The sequence below is a fragment of the Lepisma saccharinum genome, chromosome 27 (assembly GCF_977018435.1).
Source record: "Lepisma saccharinum chromosome 27, izLepSacc3.1, whole genome shotgun sequence".
In the NCBI taxonomy this organism is placed as follows: Eukaryota; Metazoa; Arthropoda; class Insecta; order Zygentoma; family Lepismatidae; genus Lepisma; species Lepisma saccharinum.
In genome coordinates this window covers 45,531,270-45,555,923 of record NC_139255.1, presented here as the reverse complement: position 1 = coordinate 45,555,923, position 24,654 = coordinate 45,531,270, and the positions used below count along the sequence as shown (strand labels likewise).

The following is a 24,654-nucleotide window of genomic DNA, read 5'->3' as shown; positions in this document are numbered from 1 at the left end:
GAGGTGTTTCCTTACAAAGCATCTTCTTTCTGTAGCCTGCTCAGAATTTGTCATCAGTGCAAAACTGTTCTAATGGAAGATTAGGAATTTCATCAAGGATTGACTTACACCAAATGCTACTTTTATAAATATATTGAAGTGTGACTCGTTTATCAGCTTGGGAAGCATCCGAGTCACAATGTATGTAGCAAATTGATAAAAACGAGAAGTTTTCATTTTATACATTAATTGGCCTACTCTGTCAAGAAGAGGGATGCCAGAGCGAAGCTCTCTTCACACTTACCTTGACCCGATCGTGATGATGCTCACTTTAATGTCCTGGGTTTGAGGTACAACTTACTGAGACGTCTCGCACCTTAAGTTATACGCCACCTTGAACTGTTTCTCCAATGCGTCCACTTCACTCGATGAATTCTAATTACAGACTGAGAGCGTATTTTACAGTTTGGTTCTTTTTTTTATATCTTTCTTACGATCCCGTGTCTCTGACCTCTCATCGAGAGGTTAAAGCCTCTGTCCTCCATGGCATTTTGTAGGTTTGGTGCATATTACTCACAATTCCAGAATATAAAAAAGACGTTAAAAAATACGTATGCGAGTATGTTGTTCCTATTTTCCTTTCTTTAGGACTACGTTTCGGGAACTAACTATCCCCTTCTTCAGGTTTGTATAAAAAAGTAGGTACTTAACATGGTACCATGTCGAAATGTAAAAAAAGGATTGTGGACAAGGGTTGGTGTGGATACATTTAAGATATTATATCCTCCCTCTAGACATAATTAAAAACTCGTCGTTCTCTAAAAACTTGCACAATTATCCTATACCCATGTTAAGAACGTTAAAAGACTAAAAACCTGTATGTATCACTATGTACAACTTGCCAGTTCGGCTTTTCCTGCTCAACTGTGTTTCCTAATGTACGTGAAGGTCACTCTTCCACGAACGCTTTCCTCTGCCCTTTATTTTCTTATTTCCCCCCTACACTATCGCATCACAAACCCGACGTAAATTCTCGTTCTTCTCGATACTTCTCTTTCATATCTAATCTTATATTAATTTTTATATTACTGTAACACATACTATCATATTATTGTACTTTTTGAATTCTTCTGATCGCATATTTTGTGTACCAAACAGTGTTATAGTACAAGACACTGTAAATGGGCATTTGCCTGTAGTGTCATGTCTTTAAATAAATTAGGGATGGGACCGATTAATCGGTACTCTATCGGTATCAGCCGATATAGGCATATCGGTGTATCGGTTTATCGGTAAAATTACCGATTATTTTACCGATCCGATATATCGATAAATATCTGATAGTTTAGTGCAAAATTCTGCCATTTTTGTTGTAATTTTTATGGATAATCTCCATGCCCTACTTTTTTAAAAAGTAAATGTCTATAAGTATGCAATTTCTCTTGCACTGCAGTCACTTTGAAACACATTTTTTAAGGAGGTCAATGAACCTTTCAGGTTCTTCCAGGACCATTTCCAATTTTATATCGGATCGGTAGAGTATCATTTATCGGTATCGGTAAATTTTATATCGGTACTTTATCGGTATCAGCCAAAATTTCATATCGCCACTTCCCTAAAATAAATAAATAAATAAATAACTTCCGGAGTGACGTGAAAACCGATATTGGGTTCAATCTTCCGGGTTTTATCCCATTTTTTGAGGAAATTGATCCACCCTTCTTCTAAATTTCCTTCATCCCTGTTCAGATTATTCTTCCCCCCCCCTACAAATGTTCACTGTTTCGTACACAATTCTTTCTAACTTTCTGTTTTCCTTTCTAATGATACGTCTAGAGGGGGGATATAGTATCTTAAATGTATCCACACCAACCCTTGCCCACAATCCTTTTATTACATTTAGACGTACCTTGTTAAGTACCTAGTTTTTTATATGAATCTGAAGAAGGGGATAGTTAGTCCCCGAAACGTAGTTCTAAAGAAAGGAAAATGGGAACAACATACTCGCATACGTAAGTACAGTTTTTAACGTTAATTTTTTAACATCTTTTTTATATCCTCCATGAAAGTCCCCAGCGGATGTGAGGCCAGGATTACATACTCAGCAGTATGCAGCTAAGAGAATAATCCTATTCTCTGTTGTATGCAGCATGGTTGTTGAATGGTCGGGTCATTGGTCAGCGTGGAGAGGTGGAAAAGTAGAGCTTCTCCACATTTCGCTCGCTATCACTCTTCAATATATCCATTAGTTTAGTCTATCCTTAATGGTTTAAGCACTAGAGATTGAGAGAGTATATCTGCCAGTGGAGAAGCAATTACTTTCACATATGAAGATTCTACTTGTCCTCATAAAACCAGGCCTTTTTTTTAGCTAAAACATAGGAGCCTTTTTGGCAATGGAAATTCTCCTTCACGGAACTGAAATTTTCCATTGTATCGACTCTTTCTTTCAAGTGCTTCCCCAGCTTGGTAGCTTAGTAATGTTAAGCAAAGCGTAATCAATGAACATACATTCATGATGAAAGTTGTGTGAATTACTCACAAATTTAATATAAATATATTAATGACTTACGTTTTGTGAGTATCTATGTTGCTCCTGCGACGTTTCGGGACGCAACTGCTCCCTTCCTCAGGCTGTTCACGTTTAGGTTATATATAATTCATAACCACGTCGACCTCTTCATAGGTACAGGATATGGGATTGGTAAAAGGTGTGTGGTTAAAAAGTGGGATGGGAAGGAATACGTAAAAATAGGATTTAACGTAACCCCGGAAGTAGCACGCAAAGCTCAAATGGAAGAGGAATTCTCGTTAGACTTGACGTGAACTGGACTGGAGGTGGAGTGGGGGGAACGGAGGGGAAATAGAGGAGAAAGAAAGGGGAGGCACCTGACCTCATGCTCTACGAGGAAACTTTGGAGTATTGCAATTGCAACACATGCGGACCGTGGCTATTCACAGTTTTAAAGTTTTAACATTCCAAGGAGCAGTTTCTAATCGGGGAAACAGCATTGTACTATGACGTGCACCTGTAATGGGTTTTAGATTTTTATTGTTTTTTAACGACACACCTTTTACCAATCCTATATCCTGTACCTATGGAGAGGTCGACGTGGTTATGAATTATATATAACCTAAGCGTGAACAGCCTGAGGAAGGGAGCAGTTGAGTCCCGAAACGTCGCAGGAGCAACATAGGTACTCGCAAAACGTAAGTTATTAATATATTTATAATGAACATACCTACACATATATAAAACATATTGTTAAAGCTTTATATTAATTACTATATTCTTGCTTGCTGACCAGATTGCAATTAAATACAGTAAAAAAACAACATTTAAGAAAATTCCAGTCTTTACAAACTGTATCCAGTTGAACCTCGATTTTATATTTTTCAGAGAACAAACATGAAAAACCTAAAATATTAGCAAGATTGTATAACATGTTGCTTTATTAGAGCATGGAGATTGCATGTATAATGCAGGAAATGTCGTTTTTAAAATTTGTTGATAGAGTAACTAGTAAATGAACTTGAAACTTAACAAGCGTTTTCTTCATTTTTATTTTATATTTAGGTTTTTCCCGACGAATTCCATCTTCAGACCCTGAATGCTTTCCTAAAAGCATGTGCAGAATTGCAGAATGGTGTTAATGTGAAGAATATCATCATCAGCCTCATTGACAGACTAGCGATCTTTTCACAAAGGGGAGACACAGGAATTCCAACAGACATTCGCTTGTTTGATGTGTTTTCGGAACAGGTTGCTCAAATTATTCAGGTAACTTGTTTTTGTTTTTTTTGTCCGTACAATCTCAGCTTTTTTTACATTCTTTTCAATGTCGTTGAAAACCTATAAGTAGAGGCATGCAAATTTCGTTTTTGACGAAAACACGAAATATGAAATAACATCCTGTAACGTTCATTTTTCATGTTTCTGAAAGGTGTGAGGTGCATTTTCCTACCCTGTCTTGTCACGAAATAATGCGAAATGAACTGCAAAATGCGAAATATACTCTTAAACACGAAATTTACCGTTTATATACCGATGCAACACTTTCTGAAGTATGAAGTATCCTGTGAGTTACGCAATTCATGGAACATTGATTAATTCTGCCGTAAATATTTGAGAAGCAAAAATGGACCCCTTTATGCAGGAATAAACTTAATATTATGGTAACGACATAGATGTGCTATTAGAAGGGATAAGTTTATTTTGTGTAATAAGTGCAGTTTTTAAAACCAATTTAGGATTATATTCACAATTTTAAAACCAAAATGTAATTTTATATAGCACTTTTGATGTGGTTATTCACTGCTATAACACCGAAATTTTATTTTATTTACCGCTTTTGAACCCAAAATCTACTCTGTTTATGTACCGAAATTTTGTTTTTTTATTTACCAAAAATATGTGCCTCTACCTATAAGGGTATATTGGTGATCCTGTTCAGATTACAGCGAGGGGCTTATGTTGCTGCTGTAGGTTCCACCGTGCATTGAACGTTTCCTGCAGTACCCACTGTAATGAAAGTTTTACTGTTTAATACAAGATCAAAACTCCACAACATCAATTGCTCTAAAAATGGCAATTTTAAAAGCTAAGCTCATATTCTAAAGGTGCTAAACCGTCCATTACCTCTTCAGCTACAAGAAAAAATCAAAACAATAATGTGCACACAGGCACAATAAACCAATTCACATCCGTAGAAGCCTATGGATGAACTTTTGTCTGAACATTCCCCGCCCCTTGCTCTCCTCTAAACACGTATTTGTAGCGAGTGACAACAGCCAGCAGGCTGTTCTCTCTAGCCTTTCAAATTGTGAATACATCTTTGGAAGATGATTTGGATTGTAAGAGAAAGAGTTCAAAATTATAAACATACATTATCAATGCTTAGTCAGGGTTGCTACACATCTGGAAAATAGGGAAATGTCAGGGAATTTTGCAGATCATCTGGAATTTACGTGCATTTTGGAGTCTGCAAGAGAAAAAGTTGCAAAATGAACAAACGGTTCACTTCCACTTCTGGATTCGGTTCTTGTGATTCCTCTCCCAAAAAAGATTCAGTTTAGGTTTCTTTCATTTTTATGATTCTCAGTCTTGTGCAAAAGTATGGTTCCTTCAAATTTCTATAATCAATTTTCACTTTTATAATACTAGATATTAGAAAGAATATCAAAGTAAAACTTGCAGTCCAGATATCTGATTGATAACTTAAAGTTCATTGACAATATGGGGTGTAAGGGGTGCTCCTTCCACATAGTGCACCCAATAGTCAACCTCACTTCCACATAGTACACCCTGGACTGAAGACTAACGAGGCTCTGGCGACTGGCCCCATGGCCAGTATAATTTTGTTTGTGTTGTCCTGTGTTTTGTCCTTATTTGTGCTGAGTGCTCCTTTACAGCTTTAGCTTTTAACGAAAGTCAGAAGATTTTATGATTTTAGTTATGCAACGTTAGAGTTCTTAAGTGTAACGATAAGGGGCTGGACCCCATATAATGTGACGGGTGCAAAATAGCCTTAGTGCTGACGCACCCAAAATTTTAACTTCAAATTCAAATTCATTGACAATATGATCATAATTATCGGAAAGGTTGGTGAAGATGAGGTTATTGTATATTATTTTATATATCTTTGTCTTGTAGAATTCCTATATACAACAAAAATTTCTCCAGATGCTGTGTACTTAAAAATGAAAGCAAAAAAAAAACAGCACGATCCCCGGCCGGTTCAAATCCGGGAACTTTTCTAACGTTGGAAGTGGCCCTGGCACCCACCCAGCGTCGAATAGCATGGGTACCTGGGGGAAACCCTCTGGGGTAAAGGCGGTCAGGGGCGTGATGCTGATCACATCACCCCCGCTCACGACCGGATCAAGGAAGTGTGGGGCGTTACCCCCACACCCCCTATATGCCTTCATGGCATGGTGCTATGCACAGGGGAGGACTTTACCTTTACCTTTTTACTATAAATCCACCAGAAAATGAAAAATTGTGTATGGTTTATGAACTTTTTTCTGTTGTTTTTATATTGTGGAAATCTGTTATGGTGAAATAATGTACCTCTGTTACCTTAGCCTGAAGGCTAGATGCACGTGATTGTAGCGCCCAATACATTTGATGCCGATTGTAATTTTACATTTTACTCTTCAAATTTTCACGTGTAGAATGAAATTTGCTAAAAAGAAAGTTGTGGAAGTGAATATTCATATTAAAACGGATTATATATTTAATTGAAAAAACACAACGTTCTAATGAAAAGATCATGATGATAAACATGTCTGGAATAATTTAATTTTTGGAGTGGAAAACCTGGAAATGTCACGGAATTTCATAATCAAAAAATCGTAGAAACCCTGATACTGCATAGGAATTCTTTTCACTTTGAATGTTAACAACTTTCCTTTCTGACAAAAATGCTTTTATTTCGGGGTATTCACCTCATAAGGCTGCATGCTAAACTCTTAATTTGGGATCGTTTATAGATCCCACTGCCAGTTAAAACCTGGGGAAAATGAGGGCCAAATATTTATAAAAAGTGACTGGCAACAGTGATCGGATCAGGTCTGCGCAGTAACATCAACTACTCCATTGGCAACTCAGCAATCATATTTTCACTAGTCAGCTGTTGGTTATCCTGTGAGTTAGATCATGGCTGTGAATCCTGCCAGTTGAGAAGTACGGTGTGTGATTTGATTTCTTAACACCAAAGGTCATAATGCAGCAGATATTCACCGAAAATTGTGCAAAGGGTATGATCCAGTGTAATGAGTGAAGAAAAAGTACGGAAAGGTATGCATTCACACCCCAAAAAAAGGAGAAAAAGTTCAAGCAAGCTCTATCTGTACGAAAAGTCATGACAACGGTTTTCAGCGACCAACAAGATGTGTTTTGGAGGATTTTATACAACCAGGGAAACCGCAGGTGTACTGTGAAATACTATCAAAACTAAGACATGCCACACAGAAACGACGACGTGGATGACTGTGCGCAGGACTGATCTCATCCATGACAATGATAGACCACACACTTTTGCCCTCACTCTGTAGACAATTCAGAGATTTGGAATGGGAACTTTTTGATCGCTCCTTGAATAGTCCGGGCCTTGCAACTAGTGACGATCACGTCTCCCTGCACCTCAAAAAGCAGCTTGCGTCTCAGATTTGAATAATTTAGATGTTGAAAGTTGTACTGTTGCATTGGCTGAAGTCCCAAGTGGCGTACGTTTATGCAGAAGGTATATAAAAAACATGTTCCACAGTACCAAAAGTACTTGAAAATTATTTATTTATTTATTTATTATTATTATACGGCGTACGCTTTTAGAAGGAACATGAGTTCAGCCAATACACAGCCAGTGCTGTCGCACTGCTGCCAAACAAACTGCTAGCCGAAAGGAAACCCAGAGATTTCGCCGTGTCCAATATTCAGCTTTTTATGTATAATGCATGCACATGATATTTGAGTACAATGAAATATATAGTAAATAATTCTACACAGGATTATTTCATATCACTGCAGCATATAAGAGAAACTCATACCTGAAAGAAATTTGAAGGTATTTATTATAGAGGAACTGCAAGGTCATGATCATCACTCTCGTCTCTGTTTTCTGGCATGTTTCCCAGAAGATTTGAACAGGGGTTTACCGATTTCTGTGGTAGATACGTTACCCTGTTTTATAATACGCAATACAGTATGCACACAGACACCACACGCTTTAGCTGTAAGTTCCCGACTCTGAGAAAACACTGTTTTAGCACGCACTTCTTCTGACGCCAATTCCTTGAAACAAGAATACACTTTAAAACTAAGATTTCTGTCTTGTGAACGTAATATTTTACCCTTGGTGCCTGTACTACTTGTAATAGGTTTTGAGAGCGAAATTATTAATTTGATTTGCTTTACTTTATTTTATTTAACTTTTCTGTCACTTTTGGCTAATTGCGAAGATGGGAATGAGTGATGATATGATGAAATTGATGGATGGACATTCACAAAATCCATGTCCAGGCCGGGATTCGAACCCGGGATCTCTGGCATCGTAGCGCGATATGCTAACCACTCCACTATGGGGGCCGGCGCTACATTATTAAGTAACACTCGCGGAACACACACTATTGCATAACTAGTGAACGTAAGGGCTGGTCTTTAGAGCGTGCTCGACGCCAGGGGTCCCGGGTTCGAATCCCGGCCTGGGCATAGGTGTTTGTAAGTGTCCCTTCATCAATTTCATCATATCATCATCCATCTTCATATTTGCGATTAACCATAGGTAGCAGAAAAGCGAAGTAAAATAAACCAACATTTAATCAATCAATAAGGGCCATATTGAATCGTCTCACAACTGTTCTTCGTGGCGTACGAGTACAATTAACACCGCCCTTGTTACGAAAATGCTGAACTGAAAGTTACTCAGACTCACAATGTTTGTAAACACCCACGACAATGAAGGGCCATTGTTCATATTCAGCTGATTTGACACCCATAGCTTTACCAAGACACAACTCAGCGGGGTTAACAAGGTGGCAAATAAAAAAAAACCAGACGGAACACTGAAGGAAAACAAAGGGTCATTGTGTGGGTGTAGATACGAGCTGTTTCCCTTGTTTCTTCCAGAAACGATATCTCCTGCTGTAGGCGACGGAAATGCATGGGACTTGGACAGTCAGGTTCATAATGTCGTGTCCCATGCAATGATAAACCTTAAAGTGGCGAGTTTTATAAAGATCTTCTTCCGCGCAAAAAAAAATTACAGAACACGACGCTTAATTTGCAGTTTCCTAACTGTACAACGTTGCACTCCTGCTATTGGCTGGTCGCCAAGGACACGCTCTCCGTAACTCTGCCCGATATCGCTTCTAAAACCGTGCGTCGTATAGTTTCAACAAAGGTGCATGCTCCAATGACAGAAAGCGTACTTAATGATGATAATAATAATGAATAGTAATCATAAAATTGCAATACAACTACAATTACAAAGAGTTTTGAAATTGAATTCCTGAAGTAGGTCTTTGTAGGGCGTCGTCATTTGTGGTGGTCTATTATATTTTTTAAAATATAAATATCTTGGAAACCTTTTTTGAATTATTTCCAGACTATTTTCATAAGATTTATAAAAAGGGGACCATATAATAGATGCATATTCAACTTTACTTCTCACTATACTTTTATACAGGGTGTTCCCGGACTGATGATAGAGAAGGGCACATGTATCAATTTGAGATAAGGAACCCTGGTCCGGAAATGACTTAGTCGAAAGTTATAAGTGAAAATCGGTGTATGAAGATGTAATACTTTTATTACCTGCAAAGTTTCACAAGCTGCTACATTCACAACAGTTGTTCAAAGTGGCGTCCCCCAGCTTCGCTGCAGGCATGACATCGTCGCACAAAGTTCAGGCGCACCTGTTGGAACAACCTTGGGGAGGATCTCCTGGCAAGAATTCTTGCTGCCTGTGACGTTGTTCAAACGACCCTGGGGTTGTTCCAATGGGTATGCCAGAACTTTGTGCAAGGATGTCATTCCTGCAGCGAAGCTGGGGGATGCCACTTTGAACAACTGTTGTGAATGTAGCAGCTTGTGAAACTTTGCAGGTAATAAAAGTATTACATCTTCATCCACCGATTTTGACTTATAACTTTCGACTAAGTCGTTTCCGGACCAGGGTTCTTCATCTCAAATTGATACATGTGCCCTTCTCCATCATCCGAAAGTTTGTATCATCAGCCTGGAAACACCCTGTATATGGTTTTAATATAGTCAATATCTCTGAAAATATCTCTGAAGTTCTTCACACTTCTTATAACAAAACCTACCATTTTATATGCATTGTTAATCACATGTGAGACATGTTGTTTAAAAGTCAGGACAGAATCTAAATGGACACCAAGGTATTTAACTATATCTACGTGTGGAAGTACTTGACCATCAATAGAGTAAGTATATTGAGAAGTAGGGATGTGAGGAAGCTGAAAATTTACGGGTGCCAATGTACTCACCGATAATTTTTTGGAACCGATAACAATTCCGATTCATAAGATTATTCAACAGAAATGGGATGTTATTTTCAGCATGACAAAAATTAATTTGCTATGTACATTTCTATTGCATATCATAGGTATATACATATATATTCTCAAGAGATTTTACATTAGTACACAAACAGTCCTTTGAAATGCAAAAAGGAATTCCTGTTCTTAATATTGTAAATTTAATGTTGGCAGATTAAACTTCAGAAACATGTGTTTTTGAAGCACTTCTGGAATTAACCTACTTCTTCTCTTATCGCAAATCTGTCCAGCAATACTGAACACTCGTTCAGTGAATACTGACGCAGCAGGTATCCCAAGTATTTTCTCACCACTTGCTTCAGGTTTGGATACTCATTTTTAAATTTCCAATACAACAGCGGATCCTGGACTGTTTTATTTTTGATTTTGAGGTAGGTGGATCCTCTGAATGAGAGTTTGCAATAATTTTATTACAAAAACTCTACAATGATGAAGAATCATAACCTAATTTTCAAAAAATCTTTCAAATTTAAAATATAAAACGAATTAGAGGGTAAAACTCTAGTATTATCTGTACCGGTTAAAATATCGAATTTTTGCCGGTATGTCAATTTCTGCCGATTTTCATACATATGTAATCGGCTTCGACACATCCCTATTGAGAAGTATACCTCTTGTACTACATGAAACAAGATTTGTTTATATTAAAACTAAGGTCTTTCACACAACGGTAACATAATGGTGACTATGTTGAAGAATGAAGAGGATACGTACATGTTTGTAACCACTAATACAATGTTGCTACACTTTTTTTCTTGTTTGTAATAATAACTTAGCCCTTTCTTTTGAAATGTACCTCGTATTAAGATAGCTGTATGGATGTGATGAGGATACCTTCTGATAAATGAAAGTTGGCAGAACTGGTAAAGCAACCAGTAAAAATGGATTCCCGTATTCAATTTGTTACCTTTGGTTGTAGGGGACATATTGTATTTCTTTGTTGAGCAGATGATGTCATTTCTGTATGATAGGAAACTTTCTACACACCCTGTATGTATACTGGTCAAGAAAAGTTTTGCTTATAGCAAAATTTTTATTTTCTGCATCACAGAAGCCACACATGTCGATACCTCCGACTAGGGCAATGAAAGTATGAAACACAAAACATAGTTAAAGAAAATTCTGAAAGATATAACCAAAGAGACAAAGTTGTTTTCCTGACCAAAGTAAGATGCAACAAAAAGATCATCAATTACCAAGGTGAGTTAATCTATCAGAAACCCCTCACCGTCTAGTCAGTAACATGTGTGGCCTCCACGAATACTTAGACATTCTCGAACACAACGGGGCATGCTCAAAACCAGGTTATCCAATGCATGTTGTGGAAGATTGTCCCATTCCTGAATGGCAGCATGTATCAGATCACATAGGGTTTGTGGTGGGTGAGGGTGGTTTGCAATAGCACATTTCAGAAGGTGCCAGGCATGTTCGATACAATTCATCTCGGAGAGACTGCTGGCCAGTCCATCCAATGGATTGCATGCCTTCGAAGGAAAAAGTCCACTGAATGGGCACGGTGAGGACGGGCATTATCGTTCACCAACGTGAATCCTGCACCAACATCCTGCGCAAATGCCCTAACGATGGGTCGAAGAACACTGTCCTCGTATGTCTGTGCATCAATAGTACCCTGTATGTAAACTAATGGCATCCGACAACCCAATATGATTCCTGCCCAGAACAGTGCCGAACCACCCTGTTGCTGGAAACGTTCCACCATGGACGATTCATTGAAACACTGCCCATTTGCTCTCCAGACACGTATAGTGTTGTCATCGGGGTGCAGACTAACCCGTACTTCATCTGTAAACAGTGTTTGTGACCATTGTTCCTGGGTCCAGTTTTCATGTTGTCTAGCCCATCTTACGCGTACTGCCCTATGTCGTGCAGTAAGTCGGGGAACAATCAAAGGTCGACGGGCATGAATCCCTATATCGTGCAGTCGGTTTTGCACCGTTTGGGTGGACACCATGATCCCTGAGGCCTCAAGGAGCTCCTTCTGATGTTGAGTTCCTGTGGACGTAGGACGTCTGCACGCAGAAATACGGATATGGCTGTCTTGTGCAACCGTTGTTTTGCGTGGTTTTCGTTCTCTGAGCCCTATTTGCTATGAATGGGTCTCCTGGAATTTCTTCCACACTCTAGAAACGTCACTTTCATTACAGCCTACCCGATGTACTACGTCCACTTGCTTCATACCTTCCTGTAGTAGAGTCACTATTCTGATTCTATCCACTGCCGAAAGTGCATTTCGTGGCATTTCTAAAATGCAAACTCACTCTATGACAACCATTACAACCTTCCTTGAGACGTCCAGTCCTTTATTCTCCCCCTTCTCACGAACTGCGAGACAATCGGTGGGTGAATCACGAGGTTAAAACGTGAAACCTTTTTTCAAAACCCGGCTACAGACATGTACCTGCTCTTTTGTGTGTTGAATTGGCCTTCAGTTGATGTGTGAGCTTCAAAAGTATGGAGATTTGTGGCGTCAGTGATGCAGAATATGAAAAACTTGCAGTATGCAAGTATATATATTGACCAGTATATATATATGTGCACATACATGAATAAAATAAAGGAGGAAAGGAGCCAGAATGGCTGAAAAATAAAAGAGAATTAAAGTATTAAAGTAATCAGTAAACACCTTCCACATAAAATGACAATTTCTATCAGTAAAATTTTGAATAATATAACTGTTTGAATATTTCTGTAAATAGATTGTGATTTAGTGCAAAATTCTGCCATTTTTAAATGAGTATACAGTTGTAAATTCATATACCCAGGTTTTGTAATGCAAATATGTGTGTGTGTGTGTACCTTTTTCTAAAGCAAAACTTGAACAGTCATCTATTACATACGTACATTAAGTACGTGAATCTTGAGGTATCCTACTGAAACACTTGTAATTTATATTGGATCAGTATAATTTGTTATCAAAAACTTCTTGTCAGTGTGGCTTTTAGAAGATAAATTCAAAATCATCAGATATTCTTAAATAAAAGTCAAACTCCTTTACCTGCTAGCTACTTTTTTTTTAACCTTTGGTGCATTTGTAAAGCATTTTGTTTAAAGTTCTAAAATATATATATTTTTTTAGACTAGGCAAGATATGCCACCGGAGGACATAGTGGCTTTGCAAGTGTCTCTCATTAACTTGGCCCACAAGTGCTACCCGGACCGAGTGGACTATGTAGACAAAGTACTTCATACGACAGTGGAAATTTTTCAGAAGATGAATCTTGAAAAGTAAGTGGAAAATTTACAGAATTTTTGCTTTCAAACATGTTTTTCTCAAAAGGGTTTATGTTGCCATTACACACTGCGGTGTCTGATAGTGCTACTGGCAGATACTTCACCAATCGGGGTATCTCATGGAGTTTGTGAAATGCCAAGACATGGCTGGACCTTCGGCAAATGCCTGCGAAGCCGTTTTCGAAATTTACTCTGCTTAGAATTCATTTTGGTGCTGGACCTTTTGATGCAACATATAACTTTATGCACAGAATGGCAATAATGTACTTTTGAATTGACCTCTCTTTATTGTGTCCCTTCATACAAGCAATTTTACATAGAAACGTTACGAGCAACACCTTGTAGGTAGTGAACGATGCCTGTCCTATCATATGCAGCAACGAGTTTTACTAGTCGAACACAACAAGCTTTGTATCTCTTTCTTGGCCGCTCGACGTTTCCACTGATTATCTGTCCATAGCGAGTTTTGTTCAGAGCTACTTCTCGATGCAGGACTTACAGGAACCACCAAATCGTGGATTGGTCGGCGGAAATATGAGACTGGAATCCTCGATGCCAGCCCTTCACAGCATTGTTTGTTTTTCCATCTCCATTTAGGACAGCTCCGTAGTGATTCCAAAGTCTGACGGAGAACTTAGGCTGACGCCTTCCACCTCTTCGCTGCGGACGTCCTACGTAGTTGTCTTCAAAGTAATCCAGAACTGGTTGAAGATCATCTGATACTTCACTGCAAAGTACACTTTATCATTTCTGGCATTTTCTTTTAAATACGAGGGCCTCCCCGATGGCACAATGGTAGCATCGTCGCCTTGTAATCAAGGGGTCCCAGGTTCGATTCCCAGTGGAGGCACATAGTGGTTCGGATCCCACTTTAAACTGTAGGTCTAGTCCCGATTAACCTTACTGTGCATAAAGTGGACTTAAAACACCAAATCAATCTTTTAAATACGAAAATCCATCATGGATTAGTTTCTTTCCACCATGAGAACTATTCACTACTGAACACATTTCTGAAGTGATTAGGAAGTAACTAACATTCAGTATTTATAGTCACCGAAAAGTGAAAGTGAATGACAGAGGTGAAAGGCTATAAAGAGAAAGGCACCAAAATGTCCGGCTCCCAGGGCATTCACGTCATTGTTGTCTAGATGTTCAATTGTTTAACTATTTTGAGGCTGTTGAAGTATTATGAGTATCTGGAGAACAATGAAACTAAACAATTAAAAATTCACGTGAATGCTCTAGAAGGAATTTTAAGCAGATGTAATTTTTCAGATTTTGGAATATCATAACAGTTTTTCGAAAACAGAGGAAATTTTGAAAAGGCTTCACTGGCATTGGCCAAAGGTCCAAGCCTTCAAAGCTTATTAATATTATTTCAGGGTGTCTACTAGTCTGAAAAATGTGGGAATTTACTTTTTCTGTAAAAATCAACTTCTTGTGAAATGTGAGCTTTTACAATAGAGAATACTTGAAAGTTTGTACTTCAACATTGGGTAAATAAAGTAAGAAGCATCTTAGGGAGAGGGTACATTATCTTATCTCTAGAGACCAGATTTTAAAGGGAAATATTTTCCTCTAAAAAGGACAAAAGAGAAAATTATTGCCAAAAAAAGGGGAAAAGAACTAGTTTTTTTTGCACTACACTAAAAATACTATTTTAAATAAAGGTTCAGTATATACCATTCATATACGACGGCTATCCAGAAAGTCGCTCACACTTCGGCAGGGTACCGTTAGAGGCGGGGCTAGCACCGCCATTTTGTGCAGGGACTTCTGCCCATTCAGTGTCATCCAGCTGTGGACATGTGAAGTTCGTGTTGCTTCTCCTCTGTTCATAATACATTGTTAACATGAGTGCTCCAATTGAAAATGCCGCCAGTTGTGAAGTGAGGTCGGTCATACGATTTTTGTTGGTGCAAGACACTAAACTGAGTGACATTCATCGACAACTGTGACGGTAAAGATGTGATGAGTGAAAGTGGATTGGGGCATTGGTGCCTCATGTTTAAAGATGGCCGCACAAACATTCACGATGAAGACCGAAGTGGGCGACTGAGCATTGTGACAGATGAACTGGTCGCAAAAATCAATGACAAGATTCGTGAAAATCACCGTTTTACGATAACAGACTTCTTGTTTCCGTTTCCGCAAATTTCACGGAGCTTATTGCATGAAGTTGTGACCCAAAAGTTAGGCTACCATAAGTTTTGTGCAAGATGGGTTCTGAAAATTTTGACAGAGGAACACAAAACCTTCCAATGAAAGACCTGTAAAAGTTCACAGGTGCCAACTTTTTATGACAATGGACTTTGTAAGCTTGTTCATCGCTATGATAAGTGCCTAAACTTGTACGGCGACTATGTCAAAAAGTAGTGTAAGAGAGTCGCTTCAAAATGTATATAAGAAAAAATGTCACTTGTCTTCTTTTTGTTCCAAAATCTGAGTTACTTTCTGGATAGCCCTCGTATAAAAAGGGATACATTAAATTTCATATTAATGTATCCCTTTTTTCTCCACCTTGGTCCTGGGTTTGATTCCCGGTGGAGGCACATAATGGTTCGGATCCCACTTTAAACTGTAGATCCAGTGCCGATTAGCCTTCTGTGCATAAGGTGGACTTAAAACAGCAATTCAATCAATTAATCAAGGTATCCCTTTTTATATATGAATGGTATATATTGTGCTTTCATTTAAAATTATATTTTTAGTACAGAGCAAAAAGAAACTATAGTTCTTTTTTCATTTCCTTTTTTTTTTGAAGGTACAGTCCAGCAAATAATCTTACCATCCATTTCGATGAAATCTTCCATGAAACACCTTACCGCATTTCACGGACACTCAATACTGTCAGACAGTTAAGTTAAAACTATTCTAAAAAACTTCACAATAAAAGTCTAACAGATAAGTACACTTTCAACCCAAGAAGCTTGCTGCTTACAATGCTTTTATTGCTGCATAAGCCCAGATTGCATTGTTTCAACAATCGCTGCAACATACTCCCAACACTCATGGAGGGAAGGTAGGGTAGAAGGCACATGTACTTTCTTTCCTCTAAGCTGCACCAAATGGACAATTGTTGAATGTTAGGGAAAATACAGTCATACGAAATATTTGATATCTTGTCAATAAAGGGACCAAGGATGATATTTTTAAAAAGGAAAAAAAGGGAATGTGGGCTGAAATAAGGAAAACAAAGGAAGTCAAAACCTTGTTGGTGGAAGATAATTATCAACATTGTTGTTACTTATTCCATGATCCATGTTGGAAAATAATAAAGACTTTCCTTCAAAATCCGATCTCTAGTTTTGGACTGCCAATTTTTTTTTTAATACAACGAGATTTGGATTGCTTTGAAACCCTTCCCCGTAATTCCATTTTATTCATGTTAATTTTTATGTGTATAACAAGGAGAAATTAAATTACAAAAAGAGAAGTTTTAAATTTGTTGTGTGAACAAGCTATGTTTCAGTTTGTTGTTATGGTCAAGGTGTCCATGGAGGGGTGGCTAGCATGGCGGGAAGTGGGATCCCATCTGCCCCCATTTAGACCCACAGCTGTATGCTGACCTTGGCACTGTAAACGTCAGTGCTTCAGTATTCAGATAACTGGTGTCCAGTTTGCACGTGCTTGTGAAGTGTTAAGGTGTTAACAAGTGTTTTAGATTATTTTGTTTTAGTTTACGTGTTACTGGTGCTTTTCTTCAGTCTAATGCCACGCTATCCGTACAATTTGAAACAAAGTATTTTTATGTACGACTCTTACGTTATTATGAATTCTTGTAAGGAAGTTAGATACGTTTTGCAGCAGAATTTGTTGAGACAGTGTGTGGATACTTGTGAACAAATTTAGGTAAGCATTGTCTGTTTTTGATAAGCTTAATGAGGAGAAACTAGACAACGTTGAAGTATGATCAAAAATCCCTCTGGCACCTTGCACACAAAGTAGACATTTTCTTGACTTCTGCGAGCTACCAAGCTTTTAAACCTGAAGCCATACATTAGAAGAATTGAAAGAAAATATCAGGAGAGATATTTTGGAAGAGGAAGTGATACGTGTTAGTGAAAGTTTCCTATAAGTATGCCGTAAATGTGTGGATGTAGGAGGACATCATTTCCAACACCTCTTGTATGCGCTTATTTTAATTGTAACTGTGAATGTAATTGTACAAGATTATTTCATTACATAGGTAGTAGTTCAAGTTACCCAGATGTTGCATCCAGTTTGCCGGCAGACGCAATCCCACTTCCCGCCATACTAGCCACCACTACTATAATAGGCACTATACGAATTATTATTAGCTTTAGTTAAAAAGCAGGAATTTTATAATACTTTTCCCAAGTTTCATACATGTGGTTTAGCTAAAGTATAATGACTAGACCTTGGATTTTTAGGTTCTAAAGAGTATGCTTTTAGGTCCTAAAATAGGTTCTAAAAATTCTAAAATAGGTCCTAAAAATCTTAATTAAGGCTCGAAAAATCTTGAAGTAGGTTCAAAAAAACTTAAAATAGTTCAAAATTCCTGAAAAATGCTGATTAGGTATAGTCACCGGCAATGATAATGGGACACCTATTTATATCTTGAAATACGCACTATCTTGCATAACGTGTGTGTGTTGCCTAACCCTTCAGTGATGGCAGAACTTAGCCTTGGAAATTTGCTATTAAAATCCACTTTTTGCCGTATAGTTAGGCAAAAATCTTTTTTCATGTTATCCACAGTCAAACTCTGCAATTTTGTGTGTCAGGATCATCTTATATGCTGAAAAAAAATATTTCAACAAAAACGTTGTCAGTGGTGCAAACATCAATGCTGAAATGTTAGTTTGCAAGGCGTGCTTGCCAGAAAGCACCGAAGTGACGCGAAAGTGAGCAAGACCACACAGATCAGACCATTTTGGACAGGTAACAGTGACACCAGACATTTTAGCTTTGAAAAATCACCGTGGACTTGGAGGAAGGGAAATCGACAGAGAGTGCTTTTCAAACAAGTTTGTCATTGAATTTTTTCGTGACCAAACAAAGCAAATGCCACTGTTTGACATAAAAATCCTGTAAAATCTTAAAAATATATAAAATCATAAAAAAAGGCTTGATTTAGGCACATAAGCCTAAAATACAGGGACTGGGCAAAAATATGGAAACACCTGTGAAGAAAAGTCTGAATGCTGTAGCTAATAAGGTACAGGACCGCCATTAGCTTCCAAAATGGCCTGCAATCTCCGAGGAATGGACAAATACAAGTCCTGGATGGTGAATAATGGGATCTTGTACCATTCTTCATGCAAACATGGTCACAGCCCTTCTCAGTGTCCAGTCTCTGTCACTCAGTGTACATTTTCGAGCACGTAGGTGTTTATCTGATGATGTCTTTCCGGACACACTATTATGTCGTCATGATTTTGGATAGAGTCCCTCTCGATACGCCAACATGGCTACTTTGGTAACAGAGGCGCCTCCAAGGCGAGCACCTGCACTTCACGCTATCTATGGTGCAACTGTTGACTCGTACCAGTCCGACAGGGACCTATCTCACGGTGCCCGACAAAAGAATGTCGCACCATGTCCGATTTCAAGTGGAAAAATTGCATCTATCTCACCCGTTCCGATGTCGTGGTGTTTCCATATTTTTGTCCATCCCCTGTAGGTTCTAACAAGCAAAATAAGTTTTTAGGCACTATAAAACTTCATCAGTCGTTGCGTTTTTTAACAAAACGCTGACATAACTTATTATTTCTTACATACCTGTAAAGGAAAAAATAGGTAAAAAATGTAAAGTCTGAGGTCTTGTAATGACCTTCATACACAATGATCTTGTCTGAAATTTTTTTTATTTCAGTTCTGAAGAACCTGAAAAATCAGAGAATTGTTATTATTTATAAAATTATAGACACTGTATTTACATAACATTCAGACAGAAATATGTAAAATTGTATTCCTTCATTTCTAGTAGATGGCAGTGAACAACGAGAATTGACTAACTGAAAAAAAAATTAAATTACGTTTACAAACACCTTTTTATTGTAAACCATGAACTAAAAGACTTAAAAAATAAAAGTCAAATAAACTTGCATACATTTTCCAGTTTATGTAGGGTGACCAGACGTCCTCTTTTACCCGGATATGTCCTCCTTTTTAGGTGTCCGTCCGGCGTCCGGGCGGATTTTTTAGAAATCTGTAAATGTCCTCCTTTTTTTGAAAGAGTATAGCATTGACCATAGCAAATGTGGTGCATACAGAATGCTTCATTTGGGGCACGTTAAATATTCGAGCAATGCTCACCTAGCATCTGGGAGCTCAATACGATCACTTTTCCGACTGAGTCTCTACTAGGGCGTATATTTAAGGCATTAAAAACCTCTGAAATAGGCAGTCAAATAGGCACCAAAATGATGAAAATAGGCACTTAAAAAGCACCCTAAAATTAAAAAAGACATTAAAATAGGCAATGAATGTGAACTTATTTAAATTTTCTTCTTACAATGTAAGAACTGTATTAGAACTTCAGTTTATACATAAAAGTGAGCTAGCGATTAACATACTATAATACTCTTTTCATCGAAATTCACATTTGCGGGGAATCGTCTGTTAAAGTAATTCTCACAAAAAGAGCTTGTGCTAACGATTTGCACCATTGTAACAAACAAAATATTTAAAACAATGTTCCAATTCAGACCATCAAATCTGGCGAATTCCACATATCAATCAGTACAACATCAACAAAGCCTTCCTTACATCTTTCAATATAGGGAAAGCCAAATGTGCGTAAGAAAAAAGCTGAAGTATGCAAAAATTACAGAATATCTATTTTTTGGCACTATAAAAAATGTGTTTTCGGAATAGAAACTCCGAAACGAACTTTAAAGTTTAAACATGAAAGCCTATGGTTGACTACAAAAGGATAAGAAAAAAAGCAAATAGGAAAATTTCCGCACCCCAGTCATTAGTATTAAGCGCTGAGACTGCTGGAAAGCATGTAGTCTGTGCAGTTCCTTTTCGGTTGATTGATTTGGATTATTTTACTTCGCTTTTCTGCCACTTTTGGCTAATCGCAAAGATGAGTATGAGCGATGATATGATGATTTTGATGAAGGACACCCATGCCCACGCCGGGATTCTAAACCGAGTCCTCTGGTGTTGTGGCGCGGTGTGCTAACCACTCCACCAGAGGTTGGCTAGTTCCTTTTCGAGTTATACATACGCGATTCAGAAATGCGTACTGAGAATTTTGATTATTAAGTAATATTTACTTTCATGAAATAATGAAGCGAAAGTGTAAATTCAACAATGATCTTGAAAAAATATCCAGCTTTAAAGGATGGAAGAAACGAATATGGGGTAAACTGTAAGGTGGCTGCCACTTGCCCCTGCTGTTGAAAGAGTTCTAGAAATGTTCGTGGCATTAAAATCATATTTCTTGACCCAATCCAAACTACCTAAAATTTAAATTTGGCTTTTCGAAATAAGTTAAGCGAATCTTACGTGTTGCATTTGCATTCACTTGGGGAGATATTTCAGTCTAATATCCAAGAATTAGAAAAGGAGTAAAATTCTGTGCTTCAAATTATAGACATTCTTTGTAATTTGTTAAAAGAACAGATTAGGAGATTGCTTTCTTTGCTTAAAAGTAAGATGAAGTTCTTGAAATAGATCTTCCGAAAAGCATCTGTGAGCAAAATGTTGGTAAGAGTTTTGTATATTGAATAAATTATGAGTAATGGCAATGGTATAGCCATTTTTTTCGGTGTCCTCTTTTTTATGACTTTGTTCTCCTTTCTCGCCATGCTCTGTCCTCTTTTTTGAATGTATGTGTCTGGTCACCTTAAGTTTATGCATAGATATACATACAGTTTAAAGTGGGATCCGAACCACTGTGTGCCTCCACCAAGTTCCAAACCTAAGACCGCTTGTTTACGTGGCAATGACATTACCACTATGACATCAGGGATGCTCAAACTTGCTTGTGACCTCCCCGATGGTGCAGTGGTATAGTCATCGGCTTGTAATCAAGGGGCCCTGGGTGCGATATGCGATGGAGGCACAGACTGGTTCGGATCCCACTATAAACTGCAGGTCCAGTCCCGATAAGCCTTACTGTGCATAAAGTGGACTTAAAACACCAACTCAGTCACCAAACTCGCTTGCAAGAAATGAATTTGAGTCAGTCAAGGAAGAAATTTTCGCCTATAGTAAAAACTACGGCTGAGTCGATACCTGAAAATTGTAATAATTAAAATTTGTTCAAAATATTGATCAATATTGGGTTGTAAATAATCTTCTTCAATTATATGCATGAATTTACCAATAAATTTTCTTTAGAATGTTCAAGAATTACGTCAGAATATTAAGAATAGATATTATGTAATAAAAAATACAGTTTTCCTTTCATAATCTATGCAAAATAAAAAGAAAGTTTGAATTTTGCATGATTTCCAAGATAATTAGACTCAGCAAAAGTGTTGCCGGCTTTTTTTTGGAGACCCCATGAAACACCAATACATGCCGGTAAAATATCGGCTGTTATCGGTATATGAATTCCAAAAGATACTTTCCAATACCGATACCACTGGTATCGGCCGATACATCAGCATTGGTATCGGCTCAGCCCTAGTAAAAACTCAATTTTTTTTTACCGTGCCCATTTTGGAGAAACAAAATTTCATATGATCTACAATATTAAGCATGTACTGCACATTAAAAAATTACAGTGAATATGACACAATACTGACACCGTGCCTCATCTACCTCATTGCCTCCTTCATATAATGTATCTGCAAAAATGTTTATTTTATTTCTTATATTTTCAAGTATATAATTTTTTAATATTCCATTTTATGTATAATTATAAACAAATATCATAACTGTATATTAATTCATGTAGGGCAAAGAGCTGTTTTTGTAGTTATAGAATCAATATAAAGAAAATTGTAAGCTTAATTGTAACCCTACTTTAATAATAATAAAATAAAATAATAAAAAAAAATCATAGCACTGCACTGTAAGAACATATATAGATGCTGAAATTAGTATTACTGTAGCTAGAGTATAGTTATTGTTGTAAAGATAAAACAACTTTTGAACTCTTGTGAATATTGGTACAATGTACTGAATAAAGTTATTAATACACTGTAATATGTGTACAGTGTTATATCATGTGGAATTGCTTGTATATATTAATAAATAATAGTGGTTACGGTGACAGAATAAATTTTAATATGATTTTGAATGTACCAAACTTTTCAGATAAACTAGTTTTTAGTGTATTAATTTGGAACAGTGCCTTGTATCCAAAAGAAACTCACAATAACAGATGTGACGTTATAACCATGTACTAATGTTACTGTGTTATTGCAAGTGTTTTTAATGTTGCTAAAACTGTGCTTCAACTTCGAATTTCAGGACAGAATACAATACTCCCGTTTCTCGAGAGCTGACAAAATTGATGAAGATACCTATCGACAATTACAATAATCCACTCACGGTACTTCAGCTTCAGAATTATGGACCCCTGCTGGATTATTTTGATTATCACGGGCGGAAAAGTCTCGGTGCGTATCTCATCATGAATGCACTTGAGAATGAAACGTTGATACCTATGCAGGAACAGGTGAGTGACTCAAGATTGTTTCCTTGCTTCTAAAAGTTAAAGGGCAGTGTACACCCTGTGTCTAAAAAGTTCGGTGAATGGTGTCAGAAAAAAAAAATACCTTTATTGCTCTTCAAAATAATCTCCATCCGCCACAACACATGTGTTTATGACTTGTCCAAATGCTTCCGTGACAGGACGGAAACGACTGAGGATGAATTTGATGTTCACTCATTGCTCCATTACACTGTGACACTACGTCTCACAATGACTATGTTTGACTGCCTGCAGAGGGTTTACCCTGACGGCCATGTGCACTCCATGCCATGTGGTGCTTCTCGACACGTCTCTGGATAGCCGTGTGCGTGCGCGTGCATCTGGTTCATTTTGCTGTTGATATATTGGACCGATCACCGAACTTTTTAGACATACGGTGAATGTGTTATTTTGCTTTCCTGCTCTCTCAACAGTGTAGTTGATGCTGTTGCTTCAGGTAGAATGCACAGGTGTAGATTGGTTTGAAATATAGGTTAAGATTTTCTGCTTTAACCTAACCTCCTCCCTCTCTCATCTCTTGTTCCCTAAAATTCGCCATATATGTGAAAAATTTGGAGAGGCATTCAGCTTTGTGATTTGATTTCTGATCTTGTCTCTGAACGACCCAGATTTAAATCCAGACTTGGACATAGGTGTTCTTTATGAGTATCCATTCATCAATTTCATCTAATCATTATTCACATCATTACTTAAAAATATAGGTGGAGCAGGTGGTGCAAGGGGCTGATGTCCTTCTGGTAGGGCACCCAAAAAAAATCAACCTCATGTTCACGTACTACACCCCAGTAACAACATTCTTTCAATCCAATGAAACTAGGATGAAAAATGTTATGTACCCAATGGGACCAACTCATGCAAACTGTTTGCCAAGGTGGAATAGAGATGACAGCACGAGGTGTGTAAGATTGAAGATTAACACGAGATACGCGAATTGCAGTATAAACAAGCGCAGAGTAATTTGGAAAGATGAACAACAATATAATCCATTATAAAAGAATGAAGAAAAGATATAAAAACAATAAATTAATATAAATACTTAACAAATTAAATTGGTGCTCATATGTATATACACCGGAAGACTAAAGAAGTGAAAAAACTGATACAGATCTGTGTCTTTTAACAGATCTCGAATCTGTTGGCTTGATTTACCATTCCCTTGGTGGAAATTTTGATTTATACCAGTGGCAGCGCGTTCTAGTCGCGAACCACAATTACCTTTGGTTGTGCGTCCCAGCCGTTGCACCTACTTGGATGTGCGTTTCAGTCGTCTAGCACGAAGTATACACTTTTGTACGTATTTTAGTGTCGGCACGTTCCAGCTGATGTCTCAAGGGAGGAGAACAGAAATAGGCGGTGTAGATATCAACCCTTACCCTCAAACTCTTAACCCTCTAGGACTTGGTGTTAATGAAGAAACAGTGAGGTGTTACCAGCTCGTGAAAAAAGGACTTAGTGAAGAAAGGAAACCTACATATAAAAACACCAAAGGGATCGGCATAAAGGATACACGTTCCAGGGATTACATAAGAGTCCAGAAGGAAGTCCAGATCCAGGTTTTCCACAAAGAAGGAAGTCCAGATCCGAAGTATAGAAGTTGCATATACTAAAGAAGATTATACAAATTAGAAAGAAGAAAGAAATTCTAAGAGCATACAAATTGAATGTAAATAAGAACAAGCGCAATACATATCTCATGTAAA

At 37.7% G+C, this 24,654-nt stretch overlaps 1 protein-coding gene across 3 annotated transcripts in view; it reads left to right on the top strand.

The window, feature by feature from the left end:
• Vps35 (Vacuolar protein sorting 35) overlaps positions 1 to 24,654 on the top strand; it is an 87,969-nt gene that overhangs the window by 40,188 nt on the left and 23,127 nt on the right. For all 3 annotated transcript variants that reach the window (XM_083112992.1, XM_083112993.1, XM_083112991.1), the window contains exons 7-9: positions 3,557 to 3,760; positions 13,157 to 13,305; positions 22,711 to 22,918. In XM_083112992.1, coding sequence (XP_082969118.1) covers positions 3,557 to 3,760; positions 13,157 to 13,305; positions 22,711 to 22,918 — 561 coding nt within the window. The remainder of the gene's footprint in view (positions 1 to 3,556; positions 3,761 to 13,156; positions 13,306 to 22,710; positions 22,919 to 24,654) is intronic.